The sequence below is a fragment of the Aethalodelphis obliquidens genome, unplaced genomic scaffold, assembly GCF_003676395.1.
Source record: "Aethalodelphis obliquidens isolate GAN/ISIS:26980383/991018 unplaced genomic scaffold, ASM367639v1 scaffold5, whole genome shotgun sequence".
NCBI classification, from domain to species: Eukaryota; Metazoa; Chordata; class Mammalia; order Artiodactyla; family Delphinidae; genus Aethalodelphis; species Aethalodelphis obliquidens.
The window spans coordinates 23,007,890-23,022,139 of record NW_020837949.1 but is presented as its reverse complement, the minus strand read 5'-3'; the positions used below and the strand labels follow the sequence as shown (position 1 = coordinate 23,022,139).

At 39.8% G+C, this 14,250-nt stretch overlaps 1 protein-coding gene across 3 annotated transcripts in view; it reads right to left on the bottom strand.

Moving 5' to 3' along the window:
* Positions 1–13,548, bottom strand: part of TNPO3 (transportin 3) — an 82,279-nt gene extending 68,731 nt beyond the window's left edge. Inside the window, exons 1-2 of one of the 3 annotated variants that reach the window (XM_027101967.1) lie at positions 13,041–13,548; positions 1,366–1,526 (exon numbers count right to left, since the gene is read on the bottom strand). Coding sequence is in view for 1 of the 3 variants with exons in the window: in XM_027101966.1 (XP_026957767.1) it covers positions 13,041–13,160 (120 nt within the window). In the remaining 2 variants the exon portion in view is untranslated. Of the gene's footprint in view, positions 1–1,365; positions 1,527–4,934; positions 4,954–13,040 lie in introns of those variants that run through there. The other 2 variants (XM_027101966.1, XM_027101968.1) reach the window with 2 other exon arrangements.
* Between the last annotated feature and the right edge of the window lie 702 nt (positions 13,549–14,250).

The window sequence follows — 14,250 nt, the reverse complement described above, 5'->3', positions numbered from 1 at the left end:
TGAAAGCCAGAAATAAAGAGAAAATATTGGAGGAGTAATCCTTTTTCCTTACTACCAAGGTACCCTTGACTGTAACAGCTCAATTGTAGAACTTTATATTGTAATTATTTGGGCCTTTGTTCACCTTTTTTAATAGACTGTAAGCTCTTCAAAAGTAAAGAACCTTAATTATTTCTGCCTCTCTCAAAATCTCCTGGCCATAGAGCCATTTAAACAAATATATTTTAAATTATTAAATATGAAGCAAAATGACAAGATACTATCATCTCATAAATCTATAACACCTCTTTGTTTTCCCAAACATGAAGCCCATTCTTTTACTAGGTAGCTGAGATACTTACTGGATTGGGAGTAAGCTATAAGAACAGAATCCACAATGTTTAGAGAGAGAAAGGGCAAGAAAAAACAAGGAATCCAGTTTACAGATAAAGAAAACAAAGGCCCTGAAAGGACCTTTTTCATTCAGAGTCCTCATTTGTAGAACTTTACTTGCCTTACCCAGTTGGAGCCTTGGTTCTGTTTTGTTTTAAATATATATTTTGCTTTAGCAATGAGAAGCAGCTCAATATTTTCCTATTCTTAAATCGGAAGATTTAAGAATCTCAGAAAAATTTCAGTGAAGGGAAACTTAAAGTCTCCCCAAAATGGGAGTCTTTTCTGGAATGACCTTACTTTAAAATATTACCAGTATTTCTGAAATAGGAAAAAAAAAGGAGAATAGCAGGTAACCCCAGGCAACTAAACCAAATATAAACTTTGCATCTTCTAACGCTCATTATGTTATCATAGTTTTCTGTTTTTTAACTAAACTAAAATATAGATGGCAGCTAAATGTATTTCCTAGGACAATTCTATGAGGAATCGGTCTTAGGAAAATTCCCATACTGCTCCTTGTGTAAATGTGTCAAGTAGAACCGAAGTGAAAAAGAACTGTCTTCTCATTTCAAGCATCCTTATTTATCTTGATGCTGCCTCACCCACTGGTCAAATGTGCCTCTCTTCAAATATTTGTCTTTTGGAACAAGAACGAAATACAAAACTGACCTCTAAAGAAACCTGGGAAACTTGAATATCACAGTCTACTAAGTAAACTGTCAGTGAAAAATTACCCAGGATGATACTGCCAGTACTATATATTAAGCGGTCATAATTTGTCCCTTTATTTTGAATTCCAGGAGGGTTTAAGAATTGTTGGCGTCCAAAAAACAAGTAATCCTGTTTTGATCACTGAATCATTAAGAAAATGCAACCAAATCCTGATACCTCAGATACTGTAGTACATTGCTCACTGTTCTTCCCCTCTGCTAAGCTGCAGAAAGAAGAAAGGAAAAGGGATTCTTTACAAGGAGAGAATAAAGCACTTACACTTCATAGGACTTTCTAGCCACAGATGCCAGGTGCTACCCACTGAAATCCAGGCTTGGACTAAGCTCCACATTTCTGAAAGGACCATCTCAACCGAAGCCTGGGGCTCAGAGTCAGCAGGAGGAAGCTGCAGCTCCCACTAGCAGCACATTTCAAAGAGGCTGCAACAAGAGAACATTTTCCATTTAAGCAACTAATTCCAATCTTCCATTTCACAAAGCAGTAGCAGAACAGGCCTTTATTATCAGTCTTTTCAAAAGATATTTCCATGACTATGTGATGAATATGAAGCAGGCTATGGCCCAGCAATCCTTTCACTAACATGCTCTAAGTCTTTCATTATACTTCACAGCAGATCCTAAAAGTACTTGCCCTTTTTTCTTTAACGGTCACGACTGCTCCAAGACTCACTTCTACACTAACAGTTCTAAAACTGCCTAATCAACGGAAATCACTGAGCAGACCCTTAACATTGCAAGTACACACCCAGATAGGGGGGCCTAAAGATTCATCAGCTGCCAAGAATCAGAAGCAGATTAGAGCTGCTAGTTAATCCTATACAAAAACTCCTCAAATTAAGCAGCATTACTTAAAAATACTTCACTGAAAACAGAAGAGCTCTGGCAAATAGAAAATTAGGTTCTGGAAATACAAATATTTCAATGAAATTTGATAAGTAAGAATAAATGTGTAAGACTGCTGTACTTTTTAAAAACATTTCAATTAGTGAATAATACATCTATTAAATAAAGATTTATAGTATACTGGAAGGAGGAGCAGACCAGGCAAGAGCACAGTAAAAAGAACCCCTAAAAAACAGTCAATCAGACACTGCAACATTATAGACACATGCCTTGTACCAATATGGTATAGAGCTAGAAAATCAGAATTTCCCAAATCAAGAAAAAGTCATTTTCATGAGACAGGTAAAGAACAAACTAGTCTTATTAACCTGAAAAAGAGAAAGGAATTTTTTGTCAGTCAACTGTCTTAAGTTTTTGTATCTAATCCTTTATGAAAATTTTACAAATTTAAGATAAATTGCTAGGTCTGTCACAAGTACTTTCTGATGGTTTTCAGAAGAGAAAATGGTATGAATGGATACTAGGAAAAATATAAGCTATAGATCTCAAAAGAAAACCATCACTACCTAAAATTGTTATCTTTCAAAATAATGTTTTGCAAGATGGTCTGAAATACAGAAACTATGGTGAAATGAAACTTAGCTAATACCTTCACCACAGCAGTGATGAGTAAACAACTCCCAACTCCAAAAGCAGAGTGTAAGTGAAAAATAATCATAAAGCCCCAAGCAAGCTCCCAGAACCATAGACTACCCATGTATGCATAAACAAGTTTTCTAGAAGCAAAAAAGCTCATTTATAGAGATAAGTTCAGCCAATTTACATTTTCACAGCCATCCCCATAATAACTGAATAGATAATTAAGAGGGAGATATTATTTCCCTTATAGGAGGAAAGAGATTCCTGGCTAAAAATAATTCTTTAAAACATCATAAGCTATTCAAATTCCAGGAGAAATACTCAAACACTCTTATCTTCAAGACAATGTTGGAAGATGGTAGTGCCCATATGCATTACTCTATCTTGATCTCAATGAAAGGAATCAGTAAGACCAAATGACTACAGCACTGCACGCTGTGGTCTCCTGAGTTTCTGAGGAAATCCCAGTATTTCTGGGACAAGCATTTTCAAACAATCCTGTGTCATAATGGCCTCTATCAAATAAACTTTGGCTCAAATCTGTAGCTGTGGCTCACACATAATATGATACTGAGAAATTTTGCCAAAATTTTTCCTCAACAACTGTAAAGAATCCCTATCCAAATTAAAAACCCTCAGCCACCTATGCATGTGAATATTAACCTCAAGAACGGCCCTGAAAAAAGATAAATAAATCTGGATCCATAAGGTCAGCTTGGGTTTTGAGTGACTGAAGCATTCATTCCTTGATAATCAATTCACTGTGGGCCTTACTAATTATATTAGGCAGCCCTGCTTTAAAAGTAGAAAATGTTGGGCTTCCCTGGTGGCGCAGTGGTTGAGAGTCTGCCTGCCGATGCAGGGGACACGGGTTCGTGCCCCGGTCTGGGAGGATCCCACGTGCCGCGGAGCGGCTGGGCCCGTGAGCCATGGCCGCTGAGCCTGCGCGTCCGGAGCCTGTGCTCCGCAACGGGGAGAAGCCACAACAGTAAGAGGCCCGCGTACCGCAAAAAAAAAAAAAAAAAAGTAGAAAATGCCAAGCTTGAAACCATTTCAAGCTTTTGAAGCAAATGGGTAGCCCATGTGAAGGCTTCCTGAAAGCCAAAATATAGAAAATGGATTTCCTTTAGTCACCGGTCTCTATTCCTGCCTATCTGAGCAAGTTTTATAACAATTCGTATAAACCTGAAGAATGAGAGTACTATCAGACATACTAAGCATACACTAACACAATGCTGAAGATTCAAGTTTCTTAACTGTATAGAAATATGAGATGTCTAGCTTAAGGTTTAATAAAAAATGCATTATAGTGTTAGAAAACTCTGAGTGCTTATGTAAAAACATGTACCTTTTTAAGACTAGTTCTAAGTGTATTCTGCTTTAGGGCCATCTGTATAAATCGTGTTAACTATGGCTGAGACAGAAAATACAAGTAAACAGTTAATATGGAGAAAAACTGAAGAGTGCAGTGGGCTTGAAAAAAAAAGTAAAAAATATAATGTAAACTCTGTTAACAGAAAATTTCTTACCAAAGAAAAAAAAATACAAATTTCGTAATATTTTCATTTTGGGAAGTCTAACCAGAAAGACGAAAATTAAATCGGTACTTTCAAGGGGTTCTGCATGCCAAACACTACAAAATTATCCCCATTAGCAGTACTGTGAACTTCCAGTAAAGAGAAATAAAGCTTCTCTCTGGAACTTCACCTATATAACAATACAACACTCTCTGGTAATATTTCAGTACCAGGGTACAAGCTAGGGAAACACAGGAGAGGTAATCTGAGCAAGCGCAACTTTCTAAGAATTAAATGTTCTTAAGTTCAACAGAGCTTATGGGACTTCTCTGGCGGTCCACTGGTTAAGACTCCACGCTTCCACTGTAGGAGGCACAGATTCGATCCAGGTTGGGGACTAAGATCCCGCATGCCACATAGCTCGGCCAAAACAAAACAAAAAAACAAAAAAAACCAAGAGCTTAAAATTCTGTGAAATCTAGAAAATAGTATGTCAGTTCCTCAAAAAAAACATAGAATTACCATATGATCCAGCAATTCCCCTTCTGGTGATATACTCAGAAGAACTGAAAGCAGGGACTCCAACAGATATTTGTACACCTGTGCTCATAACAGTATTCACAATAGCCAAAACGTGGAAGCTACCCAAGTGTGTACCAACAGATGAATAGGTAAACAAAATGTGGTACACACAATATTATTCAGCCTTAAAAAGGGATGAAATTCTGACACATTCTACAACATGGATGAACCCTGAGAATACTATGTTAAGTGAAAAAAGCCAGTCACAAAAGGACAAATACTGTATGATTCTACTTATATGAGGTACCTAGAGTAGTCAAGTTCATGGAGACAAAAAGCAGAATGGTGGTTGCCAGGGGCTGTAGGGAGAGAGAAATGGGGAGTTAGTTAACTTGTTTTAATGGGTACAGATTTTCATTTTTACAAGATGAAAAACGTTCTGGAGATGCATGGTGATGATGGTTACACAACAATGTGAATGTACTTAAAGCCACTGAACTACACACTTAAAAATGGTTAAAGTGGTAAATTTTATGCTATGTGTATTTCACCATAATTTTTAAAAAGGAATGAAATTCTGACATAGTCTACAACATGATGAACCTTGAAGATATTATTCTAAGTGAAATAAGCCAAACACCAAAAGGAAAATATTGTATCATTCTACTCATAAGGTAATTGGAGTAGTCAAATTCCGAGAGGAAAAAAAAAGTAGAATGGTGGTTACCAGGGGCTGAAGAGAGGAGGGGATAGAGAATTATTCTTTAATAGGTAGAGTTTTAGTTTGGGAAGACGAAAAAGTTCCAGAGATGGGTGGTGGTGATGATTGCACAACATGAATGTACTTAATGCCACTGAACTGTACGCCTAAAAATGGTTAAAATGGCAACTTAGAAAATGTAGCAGTATCCAGATTTTATATCCTGTTTCAAACCATTGACTCTGGTCCAAGGCCTGGGAAGATGAGAAATAAACTAATCCAAATACAGATGAATGCCACCAGATAACAGACTATCATGCCAACAGAAATACCATCACAAATTCTCATTCATAAGTTCCAATACAACAAGGACATGAAATGACTATATCTGCACTGTCCAAGACTTGGAATGTGGCAGTGCAACTAAGGAATTGATTTTAACTTCATTTTAATTAACTTAAATTGAAACAGCCACAATAGCCATGTGGGTAATGGCAATCATATTAGACAATATAGCCAGAGTGGTATACTATTCAGTTGAAAGGCCTTTGGTTTTTATCATTTACTTACACACTCCCATTTTCCAGTAATGCAAAGTATACAGTATTCCTATGTTCACTGAACTAACTGACGCCAAAGAAGTTGTACACGAACATTTTCTATTTTCTAGAAGGCTTGCCTTTCAAAAACATGTTTATGTTTTAAGAGTCACTTGACTGGGCTTCCCTGGTGGCGCAGTGGTTGAGAGTCCGCCTGCCGATTCAGGGTACGCGGGTTTGTGCCCCAGTCCGGGAAGATCCCACGTGCTGCGGAGCGGCTGGGCCCGTGAGCCATGGCCGCTGAGTCTGCGCGTCCGGAGCCTGTGCTCCGCAACGGGAGAGGCCACAGCGGTGAGAGGCCCGCGTACCGCAAAAAAAAAAAAAAAAAAAAAAAAAATGAGTAGCACAATTAATTAGCCCTATAAAGAGATGGTCTTTGCTTCCATTGGTTTCTGCACTGTCTACTAATTTTGGTTACTAGAGGTAGACAAAGGAAACTACTAAGTATTCAGAGCAGTCCACTGTTAAATAGGCTTCCTTTAAGATCTGTCTCAAAATAATTTTGTCTTTTAAAACACTTGGAAGACATCAGTGATATCTGCCTAGCCCATAAAACAAAAACATGGCTGTAGGCTGTTTCCAAGAATTTTGGTGGAAAAAAAGCTTAATGAATGTAGATTCTTCAGAAAATGGCTGTTTTATACAAATACCAGAGAAAGAGAAAAGATGCTAACTCATAGCATGGGCTGAACCATGTCCAAATTATACCGTTATAGCAAATCTATTGTCACCAGGATCATTATAACTATACTAAATGACCCTAAGATTAGTAAGTATGGGGAAGAGGGAAGTAAGGATAATAGTTTTTCAAAACGTATATTATTCAAAGTGGTTTTGAAACAAACCAGGCAAATTCTGTTCCTTACCAATTTCATTTTTTCGTTAATTTTCTTAGGGACTGTACAGTTTTGGATGCTACTTTATATGGCATAATTTTAGTTACTACATTTTCTGTTTTCAACTAAAGTAGATTTTTTTTTTCCCAGCCACGGTGCGCAGCTTGTGGGATCTTAATTTCCCAACCAGGGACTGAACCCGGAGCCCTCTGAGTGAAAGTACAGAGTCCTAACCACTGGACCACCAGGGAATTCTTTATCAATTTCAAATTGAAAATTAAAACACTATGCTACTACACTGCATGTTTTGTGACTACTCTAAAACAGATTTTTGGTTTAAAATGTCACTTAGTGACCACTTCAAGAAAGGCTTATTGTGTCAAAAAGTTCCTCTCCTTTTCTGTACTCAAGTCATTCAAAAGCATAAAATGAGGGTAATAAAAACTTATCTCATAAAGACTGCTTTTTAAAAAAAGATTGGAAAGACTGAAAATAGAGCATCATAGGAGACTGAATAATATTGTTTATTTTCAATCATCCATAGATATGTTAGAGAGAAGCAGCAAAAATAAATGAAATTCATAGAAAAAGACAAATCTGAGTCATCCAACTGCCCCTTTGGAGGTGCTACAAGCAGCTATGCATTCAGGAACATTTTTAAGAAATTGTGTGTCTACAGACTGCCAACAAACACATGAAAGAATGCTCAACATCACTAATCATTAGAGAAATGCAAATCAAAACTACAATGAGGTATCACCTCACACTAGTCAGAATGGCCATCATCAAAAAATCTACAAACAATAAATGCTGGAGAGGGTGTGGAGAAAAGGGAACCCTCTTGCACTGTTGGTGGGAATGTAAACTGATACAGCCACTATGGAGAACAGTACGGAGGTTCCTTAAAAAACTAAAAATAGAACTACCATACGATCCAGCAATCCCAATACTGGGCATATACCCTGAGAAAACCATAATTCAAAATGAGTCATGTACCACAATGTTCATTGCAGCTCTATTTACAATACCCAGGACATGGAAGCAACCTGAGTGTCCGTCGACAGATGAATGGATAAAGAAGATGTGGCACATATATATTACTCAATGGGATATTACTCAGCCATAAAAAGAAACGAAATTGAGTTATTTGTAGTGAGGTGGATGGACCTAGAGTCAGTCATACAGAGTGAAGTAGGTCAGAAAGAGAAAAACAAATATCATATGCTAACACATATATTTGGAATCTAAAAAAAGAAAAAAATGGTTCTGAAGAACCTAGGGGCAGGACAGGAATAAAGACGGAGACGTAGAGAATGGACTTGAGGACACAGGGAGGGGGAAGGGGAAGCTGGGACGAAGTGAAAGAGTGGCATGGACTCATATATACTACCAAACGTGAAATAGATAGCTAGTGGGAAGCAGCTGCATAGCACAGGGAGATCAGCTCCATGCTTTGTGTCCACCTAGAGGGGTGGGATAGGGAGAGTGGGAGGGAGACGCAAGAGGGAGGAGATATGGGAATATATGTATAGCTGATTCACTTTGTTATAAAGCAGAAACTAACACACCCTTGTAAAGCAATTATACTCCAGTAAAGATGTTCAAAAAGAAACTGTCAGAGATCTTGATCTTTTTTTTTTTTTTTTTTTTTTGCGGTACGCGGGCCTCTCACTGTTGTGGCCTCTCGCGGAGCACAGGCTCCGGACACGCAGGCTCAGCGTCCTTGGCTCATGGGCCCAGCCGCTCCGCGGCATGTGGGATATTCCCGGACCGGGGCACGAACCCGTGTCCCCTTTATCTGCAGGCGGACTCTCAACCACTGCGCCACCAGGGAAGCCTGATCAGTTCTTAATAATCATGGTTTATTCCTTCAACTATGGGTATCAGATTATATAAACATCTGAAAGGATCCTACTGTCTATTGGGGGAGACAAAACAAATCTTCAAAAAGGTTAAAAAAATGATAAATACAATTAAAGTGCTTTCGGTGTTGGGGCAGGGGCAGAAATGACTTTCAGCGGAAGAGAATCTGTTAAGACTTTAAGGAGAAAGAATTTAAGCTAGCTAGGCTTTGAAAAGATGGGCTAGTTTCTTCATTTGAAGACAGGATTGGGGAAAAATAATAGTAAAAGTCCAAAGGTAAGAAAAAAATTAAAATATCATATAACCAGACAAAGGCTGAATCCCCTCCCCACAAAAAACCATTTGCTTATTCCGGGAGATACTACAGCTGTGTGAATGCTGATGGGAAGGATCCAGTAAAGAGGGAGTTTTAGGATACAAGTGAGACACAGGATAACCAAAAGATCAAGGTTCCTGAGAATTCAGATAATAAGATGCAGAGCACTAAAATCGGACAGAAGAAGCAATTGGATACACATGCTCAAGTTCTACCAATCAGAGGTGAAGGGTTGGTGGTATATTGAAGAAAGGGATGAGAACGACAGTCCCTGGAAAAAGACAAGACCTAACAAAGAAAAAGGGCCAGTTAATGGGATAAGGTTTTGATGAAATTCAAGAACTAAGACTTCTGTTTAACACAATTTAACTGATTGAAACATCTGTTTGCCCTCAAATTCCCTCCAAAATCAGAGTAAAAAGATTTTTTTTCCCCAAGGATGAGAGAACCCACAAGGACAGAAAATGGAAACACGAATGGTATTAACAAAACTGTGAAAAGGAGAAAGCTGCTGGGTGACTGTTAACTCTCAGAGAAGGCCTGAGAAAGTTGAAATTTGCCTGATAGCAGGGAGGGGGAAGGGATAAGAATGGGGGAAGCCAAGAGGCAAACTAATTCCAAAATCCCAGTAAGGCTCAAGAATTAGAAGTACTGAGATACACCTGAAGACAGATGCACAGATAGAACAAATAACAAAGGAATGGCTTCAAAATCTGTGTAAGCGGTTTAGTTTCCTAGATTTTCTCCCTGACTCTGAGGGGCCAGGCTACTATACTATCCTCCCACCGTCACAGAAAACTCAAGGTTTACTTTGCAGAGACTGAAGTAGAGTGACTCTGGACTCTTGGACAACAGACTCACCTAAGGACAGGAGTATCATACTGAAAACAGATTAAATAAACTAAAGTCTACATACTTAGCATTTAGATTCATCCTCCAGTTCATTCTCCTACCTGCCACTGGCAGCCTAGTTCATAACCTCCAGGCAGAAGACTAGAGAACTCTCAGGGTAAAAGTGGTCCAAGAAAAAAGACCCAACAATGAGAGTGAAGAGATGAAGTTTCCCCTCTCAATTCTCTGTCAAATGAGGGAGTAATTCAAGAAAAGATCATGGGATCCAGGATTCAGCACATCCAATACAAGAAAGAAAAAGGAATTCCCTAGGACAGTGAGATGCCAGAATAATTATGCGAGAGACCTGGAGAACAACCAGGCCAGACTGAAGCAGGGAGATAGAGGGCTCTCGGGAGAGGTTTCCTTCCACCAAAAAAGTGTGAACATACTAAGAGGATATTTACACTTACTAACAGAGAGTTTGGGATGAATTACTGTAGATATATAGAAAATAAGGCAAACGTGAAAAAAAGAAAAAGGTAATGATTACCACCAAAAAAAAAGTTGCACAAAAAAGAAATTATCATGGTATACACACTTCATGATTCACAATGTGTAATGATTTAACCAGAAATGTGGTATACCTATGTTAACCAAAAATGTGGTATACCACAGGTATACCTATGAGTGATGGGGTGTGAGGAAGCGGAGGAAGCCTAAATCTTCATCTTTCATAGGAGAAACTATGAAACTGCTCTTTTTTCTTCCTAAATTTTGTAAAACTATTCCCATTTTATAACTTTAGAAAGTTTTTAAAGTTTGGCTTAAATCTTTAAAATTTTAACAGTAACTTTTATTACTAAATTAACAATAAATTAATAAGTTTTTTATTTTGATAAAATTAAAATTATGTAAGATTTCAAAAAAGTAAAAACTATTACATGACGTTACTTGAGATTCCTGAGCCAGCAAACTAGAAGAATTTAAGTTGGTTGTGTGATCGGAGCTCAATGCAGGAGTTAGTGATTTAGGGGGGGGTTGGTGACTTTTTAGCAATGACAAGTTCCAAGATGTGACTGTGTGACCAGGTGGCTTAGAAAAAAGTAAAGGAATTAAGAAGCCAAAGTGTTAGCTGAATTGTCAATCCAGATGCTGAAGTTGCCTAAAAATTATGATGTGTGACTGTACTATTTTCCAGGTCCACTTTTCCACTCTTCTCTACCATGTTTTCTGCCCCAGTATGCTGACCTCTATGGAACAGATCAACAGGTTCCTGAGTCCCCTAGCTTAGGGTTAGGTTTGCCCAATGGGGAATCCCAGGAGGAAGTTAGGAGAATAAGGTGTAGATATTTATTCCTCCAGCTTCCTCCCTGCAGAATCACCTCATGCTGGCTTCGCCCCTTCCACTGAAAACTACAATTCCTCTCAAGGCAGCCAACTCCATACTTCTCCTGAGAGTCCAAGAAGTAACCACTCTCTCTCTTACCTCTTCTGGCTGTTAACAGCTTAGGGCTGTTAACAGTTTGGCTACAGGGTACTACACCATCTTTTGTGGTACCCCATTATATCCACATCTTTATAAACAGTACCTTTATAAAACAAACCCTCCTCAAATTAGCCTATTTCAAGTGTGCCATCTGTTCCTGTTGGGACCTGACTGTAAATACTGATAATAATGATGATGGTGATGATGTAAGGCTGTAACAGAGACTAGTGGAAACTAAGTGACTAATATTTAAATAACAATTACTAACATATTTTGAGTTCTAGGTTCCAAGAACTTTGTTAAGCTCTTTGTAGGTATTAACTCGTTTAAACATCACAAGCAAAGATGTTTTTGTGCCAAGCAAAGATTTTTTTTGTCTGGTTCATTTCCATATACCAACACCTAGCAGTTGCTGGTACATGGTAAGCACTAAAATACTGATTTAAAATACATACAGCAATAAGCAGGTTTAGTAGGGAAGGCTGACTTTTGGTATGGTGTAGCATTTCTCCTATTTTTACTTTGAAAACTTTAAGATAAGGGACGTGTGGCTCCCCAGATCACAAAAACTAACTAAACACTAAGACAGACCACATATGAATGATTTTCCTGTGTAGCCTACAGTGAGTCTTATTCCTTTCTCTTCCCATGTAGCCTACAGTCAGTCTTATTCCTTTCTCTCCCCATTCCTTTCTCTTCCTTTCTCTTCACCCAGGACTTGGGTTCCCGATTTTTTTTTTAAGTGTAATATTCAAAGTTGCAAATTTTTAAATACTTATTATGCACTCACAGCCTAGGAGCTGATTCAAAAGGGCAGAGCATCTTTAAGTACTAGTTATGAGTTTAAAAAAAGAAATGGAAGGGGAAGGAGCAAATTTTAAAACATACTTAGGCATATAAAATGCAAAAATAAGAAAGGTAAAGTCAGCAATATGACCAAGTACACATTATCACACTGAATTAAAGCACTGCAAGGGTAAGTAGGAAAATTAGAGGAGGAAATATAATACACGAGATTCAAAGAACGCAGAAATACAATAAGTATAATAGGTTGCAATTAACCCCTCATTGGATGCTGACACAATTATCTGTAATAATCAAGGCAGCTACGATACCCGTATCTTATAAAGAAGCTAAAAATCAGGGGAAAGAGAAGGTTAGAAAACCAATATGCTGCAAAATGAGAACTGCAAAGATTTTCTGAAACGAGAATTGATTTTTTTTCTTTACGTTATGTTGCACTCCAAAACACGCGGAAAACTCACGTGTATAAGGATCTAGAAACCTGAGAAGTTTCGAGAATAATGTACTCAAACTAGAGTGAAAAGCAGCAAGAAACAGTGAGATGTAAGGCTATGAGTGGGAAGAAATTGCCGGAGTAACACCTGGACACCTAAGAGAGACGGATAAAACATCCTTAAGTGGAAGACAGAGAAAGACTGGGCTTGGATTTGGTTGAAGAAAGACAAAACGGAAAAGCAAGGCCTAAGAAACAAGTAGTAGCAAGGGTGAAACTTAGAGGACCAGATCGAAGCCACGAGCGAGAAGTACAGGACCTACAAACCAGATTCTACGGGGTGGGGAAAGGGCCACTTCGCGACCGGCCAGCTGCAACTAGTTTCCGAAAAGCCGCGTAGATGTAGCTTCGCAGCCCCACCCCGCGGCAGCAGCTCCTCCCCAAGGAAGACCTAAGGAGGCCAACGGCCGGGCGCCGGCTCCAGCCGAGGTCCCACCCCGCCCTTGCCCCGCGGCGCAGAATGGCCTCTCTCGGCCCCTCACCGAACGCTGCAGCTCCCCAAGCCAGAACGAGGCGCGCTCCTTTCCGCTGGGATCTGGGTCGTGGTAGAGCGCCTGCACTGCCTGGTACACGAGCTGCAATGTCGGCTTTGCTCCTTCCATGGTGGTAGCGGCGGTGGCGGCAGCGATGGCTCTGGTGTTTTCTCCCGAGGCTTCTCCGGCTGCTCCGCCTTCGCGCTTCCTCACTTTGTCGGCCACGGCCGCTCCCTGACTGGCGCCATCTCCTCTTTGGCCGTTACCAGGGCAGAGGGGTTCCCCGTTGAAGTTACCCCCTCGGAAACAGAGGTTAGATCGTATTCAAGTTCCTGGTTGTTGTTCCGATCTTACCACTAGACTCTAGACTTCTGAGTCTACACGCCGGTGCTCGCCTCTTGACCCGGTGACTTGCCCTCAGAAAGCTGTCCCGGCCCGACACAGACCATGCAGCATACCTCAGCAGCCTTTACCCGGACCGGAAGCGGCAGCACCAAAACCTTTGGCACACTTCCGCCTGGTGCGGCGTAAACTGCTTCCTTCCCTGCACGCCTCCTCTTGTCTCGCCTCCCCCTCCCGGAAGTGACCCTACCGGGCCGGGAAAAGGAAAGAAGTGGTTCTCTACTTTTTTGCGTCGGACTGAAGCCTTAGGACCCTCGTGGCTCCCACACCTGTGCAGCTCTCCTCTCCTTGGCAATGGATCCGAGGTCTTTCCTCCTCCTTCCGACTTATCCATTCCTCTACATAGAGTCCTTTTGGACCCCCGTGGACAAGGTGCAGCAATTCAACCATCTGTGGAGTGTCCACTGTATTGCAAATTCAAAGATGATTTAAGACAAGATTTGTATGCAGACCCTAATGGAGGAGACAGACACGTAATCAAATAACTGTTGTACAAACCTGAAAAATGTGCCACTGAAATAAATACAAAATGCCTAGAAGCCCCTTTCCACTAAATTCTGACACCCAAAAAAGATATTTCATTCTATTGCCCAGGACGCTCTGACTCCAGAGTATTTGCACAAACACACTGAATTGTGTTTTTGTGTGTGCCTTTCTTTCCGAATCAAACATCGATGGTATAACAATTCTCAATTCACAAAAGAAAATATAAATCTTGGAATCTGTACTAAGGAGAAAATTTCCAAACATTGCTGCTTCTCCTTTGCAATAATAAGTAACTACTGTAAGGTCGGATCTTAACAAACGGCACCGCGAA